The sequence below is a fragment of the Peromyscus leucopus genome, chromosome 8b, assembly GCF_004664715.2.
Source record: "Peromyscus leucopus breed LL Stock chromosome 8b, UCI_PerLeu_2.1, whole genome shotgun sequence".
NCBI lineage: Eukaryota > Metazoa > Chordata > Mammalia > Rodentia > Cricetidae > Peromyscus > Peromyscus leucopus.
In genome coordinates, this window is record NC_051086.1 from 98,352,474 (window position 1) to 98,368,328 (window position 15,855).

Consider the following 15,855-nt stretch of genomic DNA (forward strand, 5'->3'; position numbering starts at 1 on the left):
TCGGCCCAGGCAGGTCTGAGAGCTTTATGGTGGCCCCGTGAGCAGGGACCCCTCCCCAGCAGGGACCGGCATTGCCGTCGGGGATGCAGACTCCAACCTGTGCACTGTCCGCAGGCCGTAGGTGTCCTGCTGTGGTGTGTCTCATGGGTGGACCTCTTCTACTCCTTCCATGGCCTGATCCACGGCTCAGCCCCTGCTCCGGTCTTCTTTGTCACGCCCTTGGTGGTGGGGGTCACCATGGTTAGTGTGGGGCCCGGGAGACTCGGGGGAGGTCTCCAGGGGGGTGTGGAGTATACTGAGACCCTGGGCTCTGAGGAAGAGGGTGGACACATGGTAGTCGTCAGAAGATGACTCCCAAGCATCTGACCACACCGGAGGGGGTTAGAGCAGGCCTAAGGTGTGTGTGCTTTGGCTAAGCCTTCCCGGCCCTTCCTGCACAGCTGTTGGCCACGCTGCTGATCCAGTATGAGCGGCTTCGTGGAGTGCAGTCTTCGGGGGTGCTCATTATCTTCTGGCTCCTGTGTGTGATCTGTGGCATCATCCCCTTCCGTTCCAAGATCCTCTCAGCCATGGCAGAGGTAAGAGGGTCGGTCAGACCTTCCAGGTCTACCCCTGGTCAGGGGCATGGCTTCAAGGCTCAAGGTCACTGCTGATTCTAGGCTTCTCCTCAACCCCAGGGTTTCAGCACCTTTTATGCTGTCCCTCCACCTGCGACATCTCTGCTCGGTGGCAGGAGGTGGGCAATGCAAGGACATAGGTCCAAGATCCCACCGTGGTTATGTGCTTCTGGGACAGAGGAAGGGGAGGACAGTTCTGAAACTGCCATCCCCCAGTTCAATATATGATGTGGATGCAAGCGTCGGTTATGATTCCATGTGCAGGTGTCCCTGAAGTCCCGTTCATTTCTTCTCTTTCTTCCCACCTGCTTCCGTGGGGCTTTGCTCTTTGATGGTGGGTGGGACCGAGATGGTGGGTGGGACCGAGATGGTGGGTGGGACCGAGATGGTGGGTGGGACCGAGCTGACAGCCAGGTGGCCCCCATCTCCCTCTCTCGGGAGGACATAGGCAAGGAGCCAGCTGCTGATTTTTGTGTCAGCCCAATGCCTGGCTCAAGGCAAGTCCCCACCATGCCCCCACCCCCAACACCACAACGCTTCCCCACCACTCAGCATCCTCTGGCTGCTCCAGAGGAGCCTGACACCTCAGGGTGCCGAGCTGCAGGCCAGCCTTCCTGAAAGCTTCTGAGGTGCCTCTCCACTCTCCCCCAGGGTAAGATCTCAGATCCCTTCCGCTTCACCACTTTCTACATCTACTTCGCCCTGGTGCTCTGCGCCCTCATCCTGTCCTGCTTCAAGGAGAAGGCGCCCTTGTTCTCTCCAGAGAATGTCGACCCTGTGAGTTTGCCATGGGAGGGGAGGGGGCGGGGTGCCGGGCTTCACAGTTTGCACCTCAGCCCAAATGACAGCAGCACCCCCATCCCTCCAATCTCACCCAAAGTGGGGAGTGGGGTGCCACCTCCACGGCCTGTGAACTGGCTGAAAGCATCAATGGCCTCCATGCCTCTCCTGAGTGCTGGGGACACGCCTGATTCCTTTGTCCCCTTCTCTCTCCTTCTAGAATCCCTGCCCAGAGGCCAGTGCTGGCTTTCTCTCCCGCCTGACTTTCTGGTGGTTCACAAAGTGAGTTGGCTCCTGCTCTAGCTTAGACCTGAGGAGGGAGAAGGGAACCCCAGGAATCAGCCCACTTACCCCTCTCTCGCACTACCACCCCAATAACTGGATGGGTGGGCCAGGGTGGGCAAAAGTGGCTATTTGGGTTAGGGGTTGAGTGTGGAGGCTGAGCCTGGTCCAGTCTAGCTCCCAGGCTGCAGGCCATCCCTGCATCTGGCAGGCCACAGAGATGGACTCAGAGGGCTGGAAGGGGATCATAATTAGCTCTTAGCTCTTCCGTTTGGGATAAGCTTCCAGCTTGTCATCTCCTTGGCTGTCCCTCAGAGCAGCTTGAGCAGGATAATTGTGTCTGTGACCTGGGTGACAACTCATTAACCACATGCACCTGAGGCTGGCCTGAATCCCTCCTGCCTTGTATGCATACACTCAGGCCTAGCCAGTGGGAATTTCATCACCAGAGCCTTAGACAGATAGAGCATATGGGGACATGTAGGAGCAAGGCAGAGAGGTGCAAGTCAGGAGGGGAGAGGCAGCTACCTGCAACGTGTTTACCATGCCGATGACTATGGGTGCTGCAATTAAGGGGGACCTCCCTCGACCTTAGGCACTAGAGATATCGGCTCTAGGCTTCTAAATTCTGACCCTGCGTGGGGATTCCTCCTCCCTCCTCCAGGCTGGCCATCCTTGGCTACCGACGTCCCCTGGAGGAGCAGGACCTCTGGACTCTGGATGAGGAGGACTGCTCTCACAAGTTGGTCCAGCGGCTGCTGGAAGCGTGGCAGAAGCAGCAGAGGCAAGCGCCAGGGTGAGGCCTCCCTGTGCCATTAGGTCCCCACCCTAACTTCTCAGTGCTCTGGCTCGCCACGCCCGTTACCCCGTGGTGTGGCTCGAACACCTGGGATGCGTGGGCAGGAGTCGGGAGGACAGCTCACACAGGGAGAGGATGGCTCCGCAGCCTTGGGAAGCTGCAGGTGGGAGCGAGGCCTGGGTGGGACCTGTCCTCCCTGGTTTGGCCGAGGACAAGGGGATGCTGACACTTGTGTACCGTTCAGTGTCTCCTAGGCACAGCTCTTCGCATACAGAGTACCTCATTCACTTTCTCAGCAGCCAAACAGTGTTCGTTCTATGGTTCCCTTGACTCGGAGAGGGGCCCTGAAGCTTAGAGCTTTAAAGATACAGCCAAGGTCTCCCTACTGAAGCTGACAGAGCAATAACCCACACCCAACTGGCCCAGAGGCCCTAACCGGATCTCTCTTCTGCTGTGTCTGATTTGAATCAGAAATTGCAGGGGTTTTCCTAGTGAGGGCGGGGCCGGCCCTCTCAACCCTGCCTCTCTTGCCTGGAAGCAGGCCTGGAGGAGAGGGCCTGAGGTCGAGGGCCTTTGAGCTGGCAGCCTCCCATCCAGGACCCACAGCCAAGCCCTTATCCCTCTTTCCAACAACCCAGGGTTAGAAGTCAATGCTTGGTCAGCCCAGAGCCACTGGTGGCCTTAGCTATTGGTGGAACAAGGAAAGGCTTGGATAACAGTATTGTGGCTTCCCTGCCTTGGAGCATCTGGCGAGGCCTATGGACCCCCTCAACTGCCTGCTGTACCCCCCCTCTCTGTTCCCCAACACCATCCCCTCCCTGATCAGCTGCTCAAAGCCTAAGCCTCCTACTCTGCTCTCTCCTGTCCCAGTGTCCTTGCTGGAGCCAGCTCTGGGAAGCAGGAGGAAGGCCACAGACTACTCTGAGCTGGGTACAAAGTTCTCCTTTCAGCAAGTGCGCGCGCGCACACGCACGCGCGCGCGTGTGCGCGTACACACACACACACACACACACACACACACACACACACACCGGCACCTGGAGACAGTCACCTGGGGAATTGTGTTGTCTATCCCCCTTCCAGTTCTGAAAGCCAAGAAAAAACCCATCTCCTCCTCCTCCTCCTCCTCCTCTTCCTCCTCCTCCTCTTCTCCCTCCAGCCTGCCCAGCCTAGACTGGCCCTTAGCCTCCTGGAATCAGGTGCCCATTCCCACCCACTGTTGTTTATTCCCCCGAACAGGCCCCAGAATGCAGCATTTGAGCAAAAGATCCCAGGAGAGGATGAAGGCCTACTGAGGGCCCGACCCAAGTCCCAGACCAAGGCCTCCTTTCTGTGGGCCTTGGTGAGAACCTTCAGCTCCAGCTTGCTCATGGGTGTCTGCTTCAAGCTGATCCAGGACCTGCTCTCCTTCATCAACCCACAGCTGCTCAGGTCTCACCCCACTCCCCCTCGCTGCAGCCTTCTCCTGGGTGGAGGGCTGGCTGGCTGCTCTAGAGCAGGAACTCAAGAGCTCTCTCTGCTTTCTGGGTGACCCTTGGTCAATGGCGTTGCCCCTTTTCCTCAATTTCCCATTCCCTCTCCACATACAGGTGCCTGTCGGTAATAAGTGTCCCCCTTTGACCTTGTTTGGGAGTCCTCTGGGGAAGTCCCCATATTTCCTTCTTTACAAATGAAGGCAGACACCCGGGTGACAGACAGCTGGTAGGACAAGGCAGATGTGAGAGTCCCGGGCTCTGAAGTCCAACTCCAGAGCTCTTTTCACTTCTGCCAGCCTCTGCCATCTGTCACGGGAGAGGCTAGGACTGGAGGGAGCTCTCAGATGACAGGGTGAGCTATGGAGCCGAGTCCCGCATTGATTCCCCTCACGTGCACGCTCATCAATTCAACAAGCATTCATGGAACACGACCACAGCCATCCCTAGATTTGCAGATTCATTAAGGTAGTCTTAGAGTCTTGAGGGAGAAGCCGAAGGTAATTGGTGAAGATTACAGTGGGTCCCAAGTGTGCCTGGAAAAGCCTGGGGAGTCCAGGAAGTCAGCCTGCCAGGTCAGAGAACATGTGCCAGCTCAAAAGGTTATCTTTGAAGAAACAAGTAATTGAAGGCAGAGGGGAAGGGGCAGCCAGCTGAGTCACAAAGAGTTGAGGCAGCATGACTCAGGACTCCTGGAGAAAGTGACCCAAAGGTGGGGCAGGGCTGGGGAGAGAGGAAGCCAGGGAGGGGCATCTTGGTACGTTTCCAAAGGCTGGCCCCGCCCCAGTGTGGGAGGGATAGGGCAGGGTGGCAAGGTGCAGGTAAGCCAAGCAGGTCAGAGGACAGGCCAAGCCAGGAGTGAGGCAAGGATTCGGGAGCTACTCCATCCAGGGCAGTCACTGAGGGGCCATGGATCTTTCCCTGATCGGTGATTTCAGAGGAGAAAGAGGCTTAGGCATAGGGCTGAGTGCTGGCCGGGTGGGCCCTCCAAGTGGATGCCTCTCAGTGCAGGTCCGGGCTCCCATGTCTGGGGCTCAGACAGTCTGTGAGAGGAAGAGAGGCCTGAGCCTCTAAGGCAGCCAGGGCTCTCTCCTTGTCTGTCAGCACAGCCTCAGCAGTCCTGACAGACAAGGAGAGAGTCCTGACTGGATTAGAGAGGTCCAGAGCTGGGGACACAAGATGAACACAGAGAGTGCTTCTGGGAGAAGGAGAGTCAGTCTTCCAGTACACAAAATGAACCCGCAAACTCGGTCCCAGGAAGGAGGCATGAAGTTGGTTAGCAGCTTTGCCATGACTGGGGCCTGGGACACAGGAGAAGGCCCCAGAGCAGTGGAGAGTGCCTGCAAGGAAATCACAGTCTCAAAATGTGCTGCAAAGACACTGTATAGTTTACAGAAATGTCCTGACGAGTTATCGTCCTGTGGGCAATTTGGAACAACAGGAATTAATTCCTTCAGTTCTGCTCCCCTGTCCCAAATCAAGGTGTGTTGACAGGATTGGAGAGTTTTGTCTTATTGTTGTTGCTGTTGTTTTTGGTTTTTCCAAATGGTGTTTCTCTATGCAGCCCTGGCTGTCCTGGAACTCACTCTGTAAACCAGGCTGGCCTCGAACTTACAGAGAGTAAGTGCCTGCCTCTGCTTCCCAAGTGCTGAGATTACAGGCATGCGCTACCTTGCCGGGGATTGGTATTTTTGTTTTGTTTTGTTTTTGCTCATTTGTTTTTGCATGACCTCACTATGTAGCACTGGCTGGTCTGGAGCTCTGTACACCAGACCAGACTGGCCTCGAACTCACAGAGATCCGCCTGCCCCTGCCTCCTGAGTGCTGGCATTAAAGGTGTGTACCACTACACGAGGATCAGTTATTTTGGGTTTTTTGAGATTGAGTCTTGCTGTGGGGCCCAGACTGGCCTTGACTGATGGGTCTCCTGCTTCAGCCTTTTGAGTGCTGGGATTCAGACCTATGTCTCCATGCCCTGATTCAGACTTGAGTTTTCCAAAGACTCTGAATGAGTATTTCTCCTGGGCCTGCCTCTCAGCTTTGGTGGTTGTCAGCAGTCCTTGGTGTTCCTGACATGAAAATTCATCACTCAGATCTCTGCATCTATCACATGCCTCCTCCTCCTCCCCTCCTTCTCCTCTTCCCCCCCCCCTGTGTGTGTGTGTGTGTGTGTGTGAGAGAGAGAGAGAGAGAGAGAGAGAGAGAGAGAGAGAGAGAGAGAGGACATGTTCTTTTCCCACTCTTCTCAGAAAGACAACAGTCCCAGCCAGGCAGTGATAGCTCACACCTTTAATCCCAGCACTCAGGAGGCAGAGCCAGGTGGATCTCTGTGAGTTCGAGGCCAGCCTGGTCTACAGAGGGAGATCCAGGACAGGCACCAAAACTACGCAGAGAAACTCTGTCTCGAAAAAACAAAAAACAAGGAGAGAGAGAGAGAGAGAGAGAGAGAGAGAGAGAGAGAGAGAGAGAGAGAACAGTCCCTGAATTAAGATACACCCTTCTCCAGCACGACTTCATCTTAACTAGTTATAGCTACAAAGACTCCATCCATGTCCACATGAGGTTACATTCATAGGTACCGGGAGGTCAAGACACAATTCAGCCCCCAGGAGAAAGGCTAGCTTGACTCTGATGTTGTTTAGAAAGCTCCATCAGGTCGAGAGGATGTTTGTTTTATGATGTAGTGAGTCTTGATCATGTCGATAAGGGAAGGCACAGTGCTACCAGAAGAGGCGACAGTACTGAGTATCATACAACAATGGGATCCAATCTTCCTGTTGGAACCTCCCCAACAGGAAGATTGGATCCCGGTCTCAGGGAGATAAAATAGGGCTTGGAAAGCCAGAATAACTCCCCTTAGAAGAAGAAAGCAAAGGATGAGCTTGGGGAAGCTTGGAAGCATTGGGGTGTCAGGGAATTCTCAATGGGCGGTTCAGTGGGAGGACAGGGGGCTGCTGAGGGTGGCGGGGAGTGGGGACAGGCCAGGAGGCAGGAGAAGCAAGGTGAAGAGAGTCAGAGGAGAGGTGGACAAGAGACCCAGCAAAGGACAGCAGAGAGCACCAGGGCCAATTGTTGGGTAGATTTGTGGAATGAAAGTCCTTGTGGCCCTGTGATGGGTTCTGTAACCCCCAGCAGCCCGCAAGAATGAGTAGGAAGGTCTAAGTCAGTAGTTCTCAGCCTTCCTAACTCAGTGACCCTTTAATACAGTTCCTCACGTCGCGGTGACCCCCAACCATACAGTTATTTTTGTTGATGCTTCATAACTGTAGTTTTGCTACTGTTATGAATCATAATGTAATATTTTTTGGAGGTAGAAGTTTGGCGAAGGGATAACGAAACAGAGGTTGAGAACCGCTGCTGTAGCCAGTGAAAATGTGCCTCTTCTGCCTGCCATGACATTTAAGGACAAGCAGGCAAGGCTGGTGATAAGAGCATGGGAGACAGGCTGAAGAGCACACTGGCCTCATACCTGGTCTCCCCCGCCCCCCCCCCTGCAGCATACTCATCAGGTTTATTTCTGACCCCACGGCTCCCACCTGGTGGGGCTTCCTGCTGGCTGGGCTGATGTTCATGAGTTCCATGATGCAGACACTGATCTTACACCAATATTACCACTGCATCTTTGTGATGGCCTTGAGGATACGGACTGCGATCATAGGTGTCGTCTACAGGAAGGTCAGTCAGAGTGGGACACGCACCGGGACAGGTCAGTTCTGGGTTGCTTGGGAGAGGTTCATGGGCTTGATCCACCCCTTGCTGTTCATCTGCAGGCTCTGGTCATCACCAACTCAGTCAAACGGGAGTCCACTGTGGGAGAAATGGTCAATCTCATGTCAGTGGATGCTCAACGCTTCATGGATGTTTCCCCCTTCCTCAACCTCCTGTGGTCAGCACCCTTGCAGGTCATCTTGGCTATATACTTCCTCTGGCAGGTAACTCCTGAATCTTGTCCTCTGTCCCCTTCCTCTGACTACATTTATCTTGCGCTGATAGATGAGTCGTGTCATGCCCATGAAACCATCCCTAGGTACCAGGGGAACTTGGTCACTCACTCTTCCTATCCTAGGCTGTGTTTCACCCCTCAAAAGCCAGGGGCAAGAGGGTATTTGGAGGCAGGGTGGATGTGACTACAGTTATCATTGCTGGTCTGTTTGTATTATCTTTCCTAGGTATCCGTACAGCCTCCTCCTTTGCCGCCATCTTCTCCACCATGCCTTCTCCATTCCTCCTTTCTCGACTTCTTTGCAGCACTGGGGTTGAACCCAGAGCTCTGTGTATGTTTGCGCACACTCTGCTACCAACACCTCTTCCCTTTGAATTTTTTTTTATTTCAAGATGGGGTCTCACTTAGTTGCCCAGGCTGATCTTGAAATCACTGTGTAGCCCAGGCAGGCCATCTAAGTAACGGAATCCCAGACCTGTGCCAGAGTAACCAGTTTGAACATGCCTCTCTCTCTGTGTGTGCCGCTGGCCACCTGTGCTCATCAGCTGATGGCTGGCTGCTTCTGCTGATGTGGCTGCGGCTTTCTGACTCCTTCCTGACGGATGTCTTGTGCCTTCTGCCCGTCATACTTCAAGTCAGCCAGGGTCTGTTGAGCTCTGTCTGCAGACCTTGGTTGTCTATAAGTTCCTCTCTGGTACCTGACTCTCTGCTTGTGTGCCTCCTCAGATCCTGGGCCCATCAGTCCTGGCTGGAGTGGCTGTCATAGTCTTGCTCATACCACTCAATGGAGCTGTGTCCATGAAGATGCGAACCTACCAGGTGAGTGCTCCTGAAGGCACTTGCTTTAGACAGCAACACCAGCCGGGGGGGCGGGGCAGGGGGTTGGCACTTGAGGGCCAGTGTTCACCTTCTGCTCTCAGGACTTCTCCACTCCCTGTACTGAATGTGGATGACCACAGCCCCTTGTACAAATCTCAAGTCCTCGATCCTCATCACTGTAGTGACAGTCTTACTTCACAGCAGAAACACCAAGGCCCGGAGTAACTGTGGCAATCAGAGACAGGTAGAGCAAGGACTCAAACTTCTTCCCATTCATGGTGCTAAAGTGTTGCCAACCAGACACTGAGTTATCATCCATCTGAAAATGATTACTGAAGTCTTCAGAAGCTCTGTCTACACATAGAATAAGTGACAGACTACCTAAGACACTGTCCTAGTCACTGTTGAAGAAAGCGTTGAATTGGGGGCTTGCTTACGATTCCCGAGGCTTGGTCTGTTATCAGCATGGGGGAGAGCATCATGGCAGCATGTGTGTGCAGCAGACATGGTGCTGGAGAAGTAGTTAAGAGCTACGTTCTCAGCCAAAGGGAGAAAGACAGACTGGGCCACCCCAAATGACACATTTTCTCCAACACCACCACACCTCCTAATGTTTCTCATCCTTTCAAGGAGTGCCACACTCTGGTGACCCGGCATTCAAATATGCGAGCCTAGGGGGCGCCATTCTTGTTCAACCCACCATGACCACCTTCCAGGCTCCGTTGGACCTTGCATGCCTCCATTTCTAATCCTCGTGGGATGACCACATTCCAGACATGCTGGCTTTTCATTTCTTTAAGAACCAAACTCTATGTGCCTCCGGGCCACTCCGCGTACTCTGCCCTCTTCCTGGAGCACTCCCCCACTCTCCTCGCCTCTTTAACGTCTTCCCTTTCTTTCCTTCTCAGCAGAAACATCACTTCCTTCAGAGAACCATCTTGATTACCCCAAGGTCATTCCCCTGCCCCTACCTGTTTCTCCCCTCACTGAATCCTGTTCTTTCCCTGGCATTTACATTTCATTGTCTGCCTCTGCCGTCAGACTGTCAGCGCTATGGTGGCCCGGGCCACATCGGAATTGTTCATCGTGCTATCCTGCATTTGGCACATGGCTTGACACATAGGCACCCAGCAAATAAGAACTGAGGGGGGGAGGGAATCACTGCGATATGCCAGGCCTTAGATCAGGATCTGAGTGAACAGAAAAACAAACAATTCCTGCTTCTGAGGATGGAAGGCAGGGGCAGAGGATGCTACCTGGTGAGGTCAGTGGTGGTGGCACTAAGGACGGAGCTGTACTTCTGAGTCAGAGGACACAGGTTGTAGGGGACCGGGGTCTGGGCATTTGAGGTGTGGTGGGGAGGCCCGTGGGGCAACATGCAGTGGCTACAGTAGATGAGACGGTATTGGAGGTGTGAGCCCAGTGGGTAGGAGATCTGGGGAGGGGGAAGGGTGTACCACTGATCCTTTCCATACAGGTACAGCAAATGAAGTTCAAGGACTCTCGCATCAAACTGATGAATGAGATCTTGAATGGCATCAAAGTGCTGAAGCTGTATGCGTGGGAGCCCAGCTTCTTGGAGCAGGTAGAGGGCATCAGGCAGGGAGAGCTCCAGCTGCTGCGCAAGGGTGCCTACCTGCAGGCTATGTCCACCTTCATCTGGGTCTGCACCCCCTTTCTGGTGAGTGAGGCTTTCTGCGGCTGGTATGGGGTTCCTGGCTGTGGCTAGGCCAGCCCAGGTCTTGAGGACCCCTGGAACCGAACAGATCCCACCACCATGACGCTCATTCCCATGCTACCCAGGTGACCCTGATCACCCTCGGAGTGTACGTGTGTGTGGATGAGAACAACGTGCTGGATGCCGAGAAGGCCTTTGTGTCCTTGTCTTTGTTCAATATCTTAAAGATCCCCCTCAACATGCTGCCTCAGTTAATCAGTGGCCTGACCCAGGTAAGCCAGGGCAAGCTGGGTGTCTGTTATACTTAGGGTATGTGGGAAGGTCATCAGGGGTCACTTAGGATAATCAAATGGGGAGAGTCCCTGGGGCCAGGGAAAGCCGTGGAGCCTAAGTGGGCAGGTTTGGAGTCACAGGGCCTGAGTTCCTGACACAGCCTCCTTGTTGCCATCTGGACCTTATCTTCAGACAGTGGGAGCCATGTAAGACTTGATTGTAGGAGGGACCCCAGCATTAGTGAGTGGGTCCTCAGGAGGCCCTGCTTAGCCTCAGAAGTTGGACACCCGTGGAGCAATGGTAAACTAATCCACACCCTCCTGTAGGCCAGTGTGTCTCTGAAACGGATCCAGGATTTCCTGAACCAAGATGAACTTGACCCCCAGTGTGTGGAAAGAAAGACCATCACCCCAGGTCCCAACTCCCTTACTGCAGGGAAATTCTGCTCCAAGTTTCTAAGATTCCTCCTGTGACCCCTTTTCTTCTCTGAACTCTACAGGCCCTCTCCTAATCAACCCCTCCCCCACGGCTCCTCACGCCCCACCCTCTGTCCTTGCTCTGAGGATCCTCTCCCTTGCTCACACTCCTCCCAGGCCTCCCTGGGGTCTTCCAGTATCCTAGACACGCTGACCCTATGCATCTTGGTCCTCCCAGGCCAGGCCATCACCATACACAACGGCACCTTCACCTGGGCCCAGGACCTGCCACCTACCCTGCACAGGTACCCCAGCTTCTCTCACTCACTGGCTAGCTATGCAAAAAAAAAGGGGGGACAGAAGGTCCCATCAAACGTGGTCCCTTCTCTCCTTGTCTCTGGCTTTGACAGGGGATGCAGGAAAAATCCTGTGTTTGACAGGGTGGTGTCGGGAACAGAGGAGGGCTTGGGTCTGCAGGAGGAAGGCTTGGACCAAACCCAACTTCCGCCACTGACCACCACTCCTTGCTCTTAGCCTAAACATTCAAATCCCGAAGGGGGCACTGGTGGCCGTGGTGGGCCCCGTGGGCTGTGGGAAGTCTTCGCTGGTGTCTGCCTTACTCGGAGATATGGAGAAGCTGGAAGGCATGGTGTCTGTGAAGGTGAGATGGGCAGGGGGCTCCTGGAAAGGCATGCGGTCTGGACAGCCTCAGGCAAACCCTAAGGCAACCAACCTCTCCATTGGCCAGGGCTCGGTGGCCTATGTACCGCAGCAGGCGTGGATCCAGAACTGCACGCTTCAGGAAAATGTGCTATTTGGTCAACCCATGAAACCCAAGCGCTACCAACAGGCTCTGGAGACTTGTGCCCTGCTGGCTGACCTGGATGTGCTTCCTGGTGGGGACCAGACAGAGATTGGAGAGAAGGTACAGAGCCACCTTTTCATCCCCGAGGAGCCAGCTCATGAGGTTACTAACCCAAGCCCAGCCTCAGATTTCTGTACTCACTTGCCAGTTCGTCTAACGTCATGCCCATCTCTGTGCCAGGAAACAGCTCTATTCCTGGGAGGAAAATGATACAAACAGACAAGGACCACAGAATGCCCCAGGGCCACGACAAAGGCCTATGCAGGGTAGAAGAAGAGCAGGAAGTAGGGATAGAAGAGTCTGTGTAAGGAGAAGCATCACTCTTGAGCTGACTCTTAATGACTGAGAAAAAGGAGCACATCATTCATTGATTTAGCCACCAGATTTTTATTAAGCATCTGCTATGGGCCAGGGAATACTATATGGTGGCGAATGCACCAGGATAAAAATTTTTGCTTTTATAGAAAAACAATAAGCAAGATAAACAAAATATATATTAGATAATCCTAAAGGGGAGACACAAAGCCACGCAGGAATATAAGAAATTTGTGCTGGGCTGTTTTGTTGGGGAGGTTTATCATTGAGAAATAGAGACCTGAACAGAAGGAACAGCCCTGCAGAGGACCACGAAGCCCTGGCTGTCTAGGGACCTCGCCTAGGGTCATCTGAGATAGAACAGACAGTTCAAAGCCTCGGGCAGGTGTGTGACTGGGCATTAGCCCAAGGAAGAGAAAAGCATGGTTGGGGCAGAGTGATCCAGGTGTCAGGAGATGAAAGGGAAACGACTGAGGTCCTCAGACAGCTGGGATGTTTAGAACCCTGCAGGCCATTTGAAGACTGCAGGTTTTACCCAGTGATAGAAGGCCCTTGGAGAGAGAGCCTACGAGCAGTGGGTGGTCACAGCTGGCATTTGGTGCACTCTGACCCTGCTGGGTGGCCCTGGTTGTCTTGGAACTCATTACATAGATCCGGCTAGCCTTGAACTCTCAGAGATCCACCTTCCTCTGCCTCCCGAGTGCTGGGGTAAAAGGCGTGCACCACCACTGCCCGGTGTGAACAGGGCTGTTAAATTATAAAACATGGGACTCTGGTGGAAGCTTTGTTTTTCTCTGTCGGGTTTTCACTTTACTACATGAATTTGCGTGAGGGGTGCATGGGAGAACACACAGTTGCTACAGTGTGTGGGGGTCATTTCTACCCTTTCACCTTTACTGGGAGTCGAACTCAGATCCTCAGACTTGGTGGCAAGCACCTTTCTCTGTAGAGCTATCTTGCCATTCCTTGCTTTTATTTAAAGTATTGCCTGTTTGTAAATGTGTCAAGGGTCCCCTAACATTAAATGTACCGCCTTGACTCTCTTTTCCGGGCCCAGTTCAGTTATATTACGTTTATTTACAATGTTGTGCAATAATTGCTAGAACCTCGGGTGTTCCAAATGTCACTCCAACCTGTTATCTGTCCTTATCGAACCGTTTCCAATTCCTCCTCCCCAAACCTCTGGCAACTGCCACTTGGTTTTTCAGAATCTGGCTACCTAGATAACAGTGTGAGTGGACTTGCATAATATTTGTCTTTTTATGTCCAGCTGGTATAAGGTCCTCAAAGTTCATCCATGTTGTAGCACATGTCAGCATTTCCTTCCTTCTTAGGGCTAAATAATATTCCAGTCTATGGATATAGCACCTATTGTTTTCTTGTTCATCTGTCATGAGCACTGGCATTGGGCAGGGCAGCCAACTGTGCAGGGTGCTGAACAGGCTCATCTGTCCCAAAGGATTCTAAGAGCCAACACCCTTTCCTCCTACAACTTTGTGGAGACAGCCAAGTACCCAATGAAATAGCCGGGCAGTGGTGGCGCCTGACTTTAATCCCAGCACTCGGGAGGCAGAGGCAGGAGGATCTCTGTGAGTTCGAGGCCAGCCTGGTCTACAGAGTGAGATCCAGGACAGGCACCAAAACTACACAGAGACACCCTGTCTCAAAAAACCAAAAAAAAAAAAAAAAAAAAAAAAGAATAGATATTCAGAGGTCTGCCTTGCTGAGTGACAATGAGTGGGCTCTCGTCCCCCATGGGCCTGTCTGACCTCTTCAATCTACCACCACACATCACCCACCTTCTCCACCCTCTAGGGCATTAACCTCTCTGGAGGCCAGAGACAACGGGTGAGTTTGGCTCGAGCTGTTTACAGTGATGCCAACATTTTTTTGCTGGATGACCCATTGTCAGCTGTGGACTCTCATGTGGCTAAACATATTTTCGACCAAGTGATTGGACCAGAAGGTGTGCTGGCAGGCAAGGTGAGGCCACCAGAGAGTGGGAGCAAAAGTGAGATTTGGTCCTTGGGGAGAACAGACAGGAGGTGGCAGGGAGGTGGGGGGGCGGATGGGCAGGGAGACCTGGAGATGTAGGAACCTGAAAAGCAGGATACGATCTGGGGAAACCCATAGAGATGCACACCTCCGAGATGCTGTGCAGGCTCTGGCTGGTGTGGGATATGCTGTGGATGTGCCTGGTCTATGACTGACTCCTCATGTTTACCCCACGGCTCTGTACCCATGCTTGGGGTCTGCCTGAGGATGCTGCAGCTCAGAAACTGCTGCCTTCTCCACAGACCCGGGTGCTGGTAACCCATGGCATCAGCTTCCTGCCCCAGACGGACTTTATCATTGTGCTCGCTGACGGACAGGTGTCTGAGATGGGCCACTACTCGGCCCTCCTCCAGCATAATGGCTCCTTTGCCAACTTCCTCCGAAACTATGCACCAGATGAAGACCAGAAGGAACATGAAGGTGGCAAAAAATTAGTACCAACCATCCCTGGCCTTCCCAACTCCCATCCTTTCCCAGCATTCACCTTGTCTGGGGTTTCTAAGTCCCTCGGAACTGGCCTATGGAGCTGGAGACCTAGTTCTGGGAAACCACCTGTGTGATAAAGATGCACTGGGGCCTACCTTCTCTCCCCTGACCATGGGACCCTGTCTCAGCAGCATTTTCCCATTTTTTTAAAAGATTTATTTATTCTTTATTATGTATACAGTATTCTGCCTGCATGTGTGCCTGAACGCCAGGAGAGAGCACCAGATCTCATTACAGATGGTTGGGAGCCACCATGTGGGTGCTGGGAATTGAACTCAGGTCCTCTAGAAGAGCAGCCAGTGCTCTTAACCTCTGAGCCATCTCTCCAGCACCTGTTTTCCCATTTGTTAAAAGAACACAGGAGCTTAGACCCAGAGTATGAAGTAAAACTGTTTTATGGTTGAATTGTTTGTAAGCGTATAAGTACTTGGCAAAATCATTTATTTACCAACAAGAGTTGTTAAATAATTACTATGACCTGAAACTATTCCAGATAGTAGACTACCAAAAGGCCTCTTTTGTCATGAAGTCCAGGGCAGTGTCTGAGCTTACAAAAGACCTGGCTCCCCTACTTGGTTGCCCAGTTAGAGCTCCCTACCTCAACCCTCTGAGTTGGCTCTCAGGTCTTCTCTTGGGTTTCCCTGCCTGCTGCCAACCTGCTTGAGCATTCCCAAGTGATATGCCCTTGAGAAGCCCTGGACACACATCCTTTCCTTAATCCTCACAGTGACTGGTGGTGCCACGAGCTACCCATGATTATTACCCTTTTGTGATGCCTGCCTAAGGCCCTGATGCCATCAAGGAAGCAGGATTTAAGGCCAGCCAGACTGACTTCAGAGCCCAGGTCTTCAGCCTATTGAGTCCCCTTCTCTACAGGCTTCAAATAACTTTCTGCCTAAATTTCCTTCTGGCTGTTTTTTGTTTTGTTTTGTTTTGTTTTCAGAGACAGGGTTTCTCTGTATAGCCTAGGCACTCTAGACCAGACTGGCCTCGAACTCACAGAGATCCACCTTCCTCTGCCTCCTGAGTGCTGGGATTAAAGGTGTGTGCCACCA

General features: G+C 53.0%; 1 protein-coding gene across 1 annotated transcript in view; it reads left to right on the forward strand.

Moving 5' to 3' along the window:
* Abcc3 (ATP binding cassette subfamily C member 3) overlaps positions 1-15,855 on the forward strand; it is a 49,857-nt gene that overhangs the window by 17,441 nt on the left and 16,561 nt on the right. Inside the window, exons 3-19 of the mRNA XM_028868933.2 lie at positions 115-240; positions 441-578; positions 1,269-1,394; positions 1,618-1,679; positions 2,344-2,475; positions 3,718-3,909; positions 7,448-7,625; positions 7,721-7,882; positions 8,620-8,712; positions 10,190-10,393; positions 10,516-10,662; positions 10,990-11,077; positions 11,318-11,384; positions 11,614-11,740; positions 11,828-12,004; positions 14,075-14,242; positions 14,557-14,734. Of these exons, the coding sequence (XP_028724766.1) occupies positions 115-240; positions 441-578; positions 1,269-1,394; positions 1,618-1,679; positions 2,344-2,475; positions 3,718-3,909; positions 7,448-7,625; positions 7,721-7,882; positions 8,620-8,712; positions 10,190-10,393; positions 10,516-10,662; positions 10,990-11,077; positions 11,318-11,384; positions 11,614-11,740; positions 11,828-12,004; positions 14,075-14,242; positions 14,557-14,734 (2,365 nt within the window). The remainder of the gene's footprint in view (positions 1-114; positions 241-440; positions 579-1,268; positions 1,395-1,617; positions 1,680-2,343; positions 2,476-3,717; positions 3,910-7,447; positions 7,626-7,720; positions 7,883-8,619; positions 8,713-10,189; positions 10,394-10,515; positions 10,663-10,989; positions 11,078-11,317; positions 11,385-11,613; positions 11,741-11,827; positions 12,005-14,074; positions 14,243-14,556; positions 14,735-15,855) is intronic.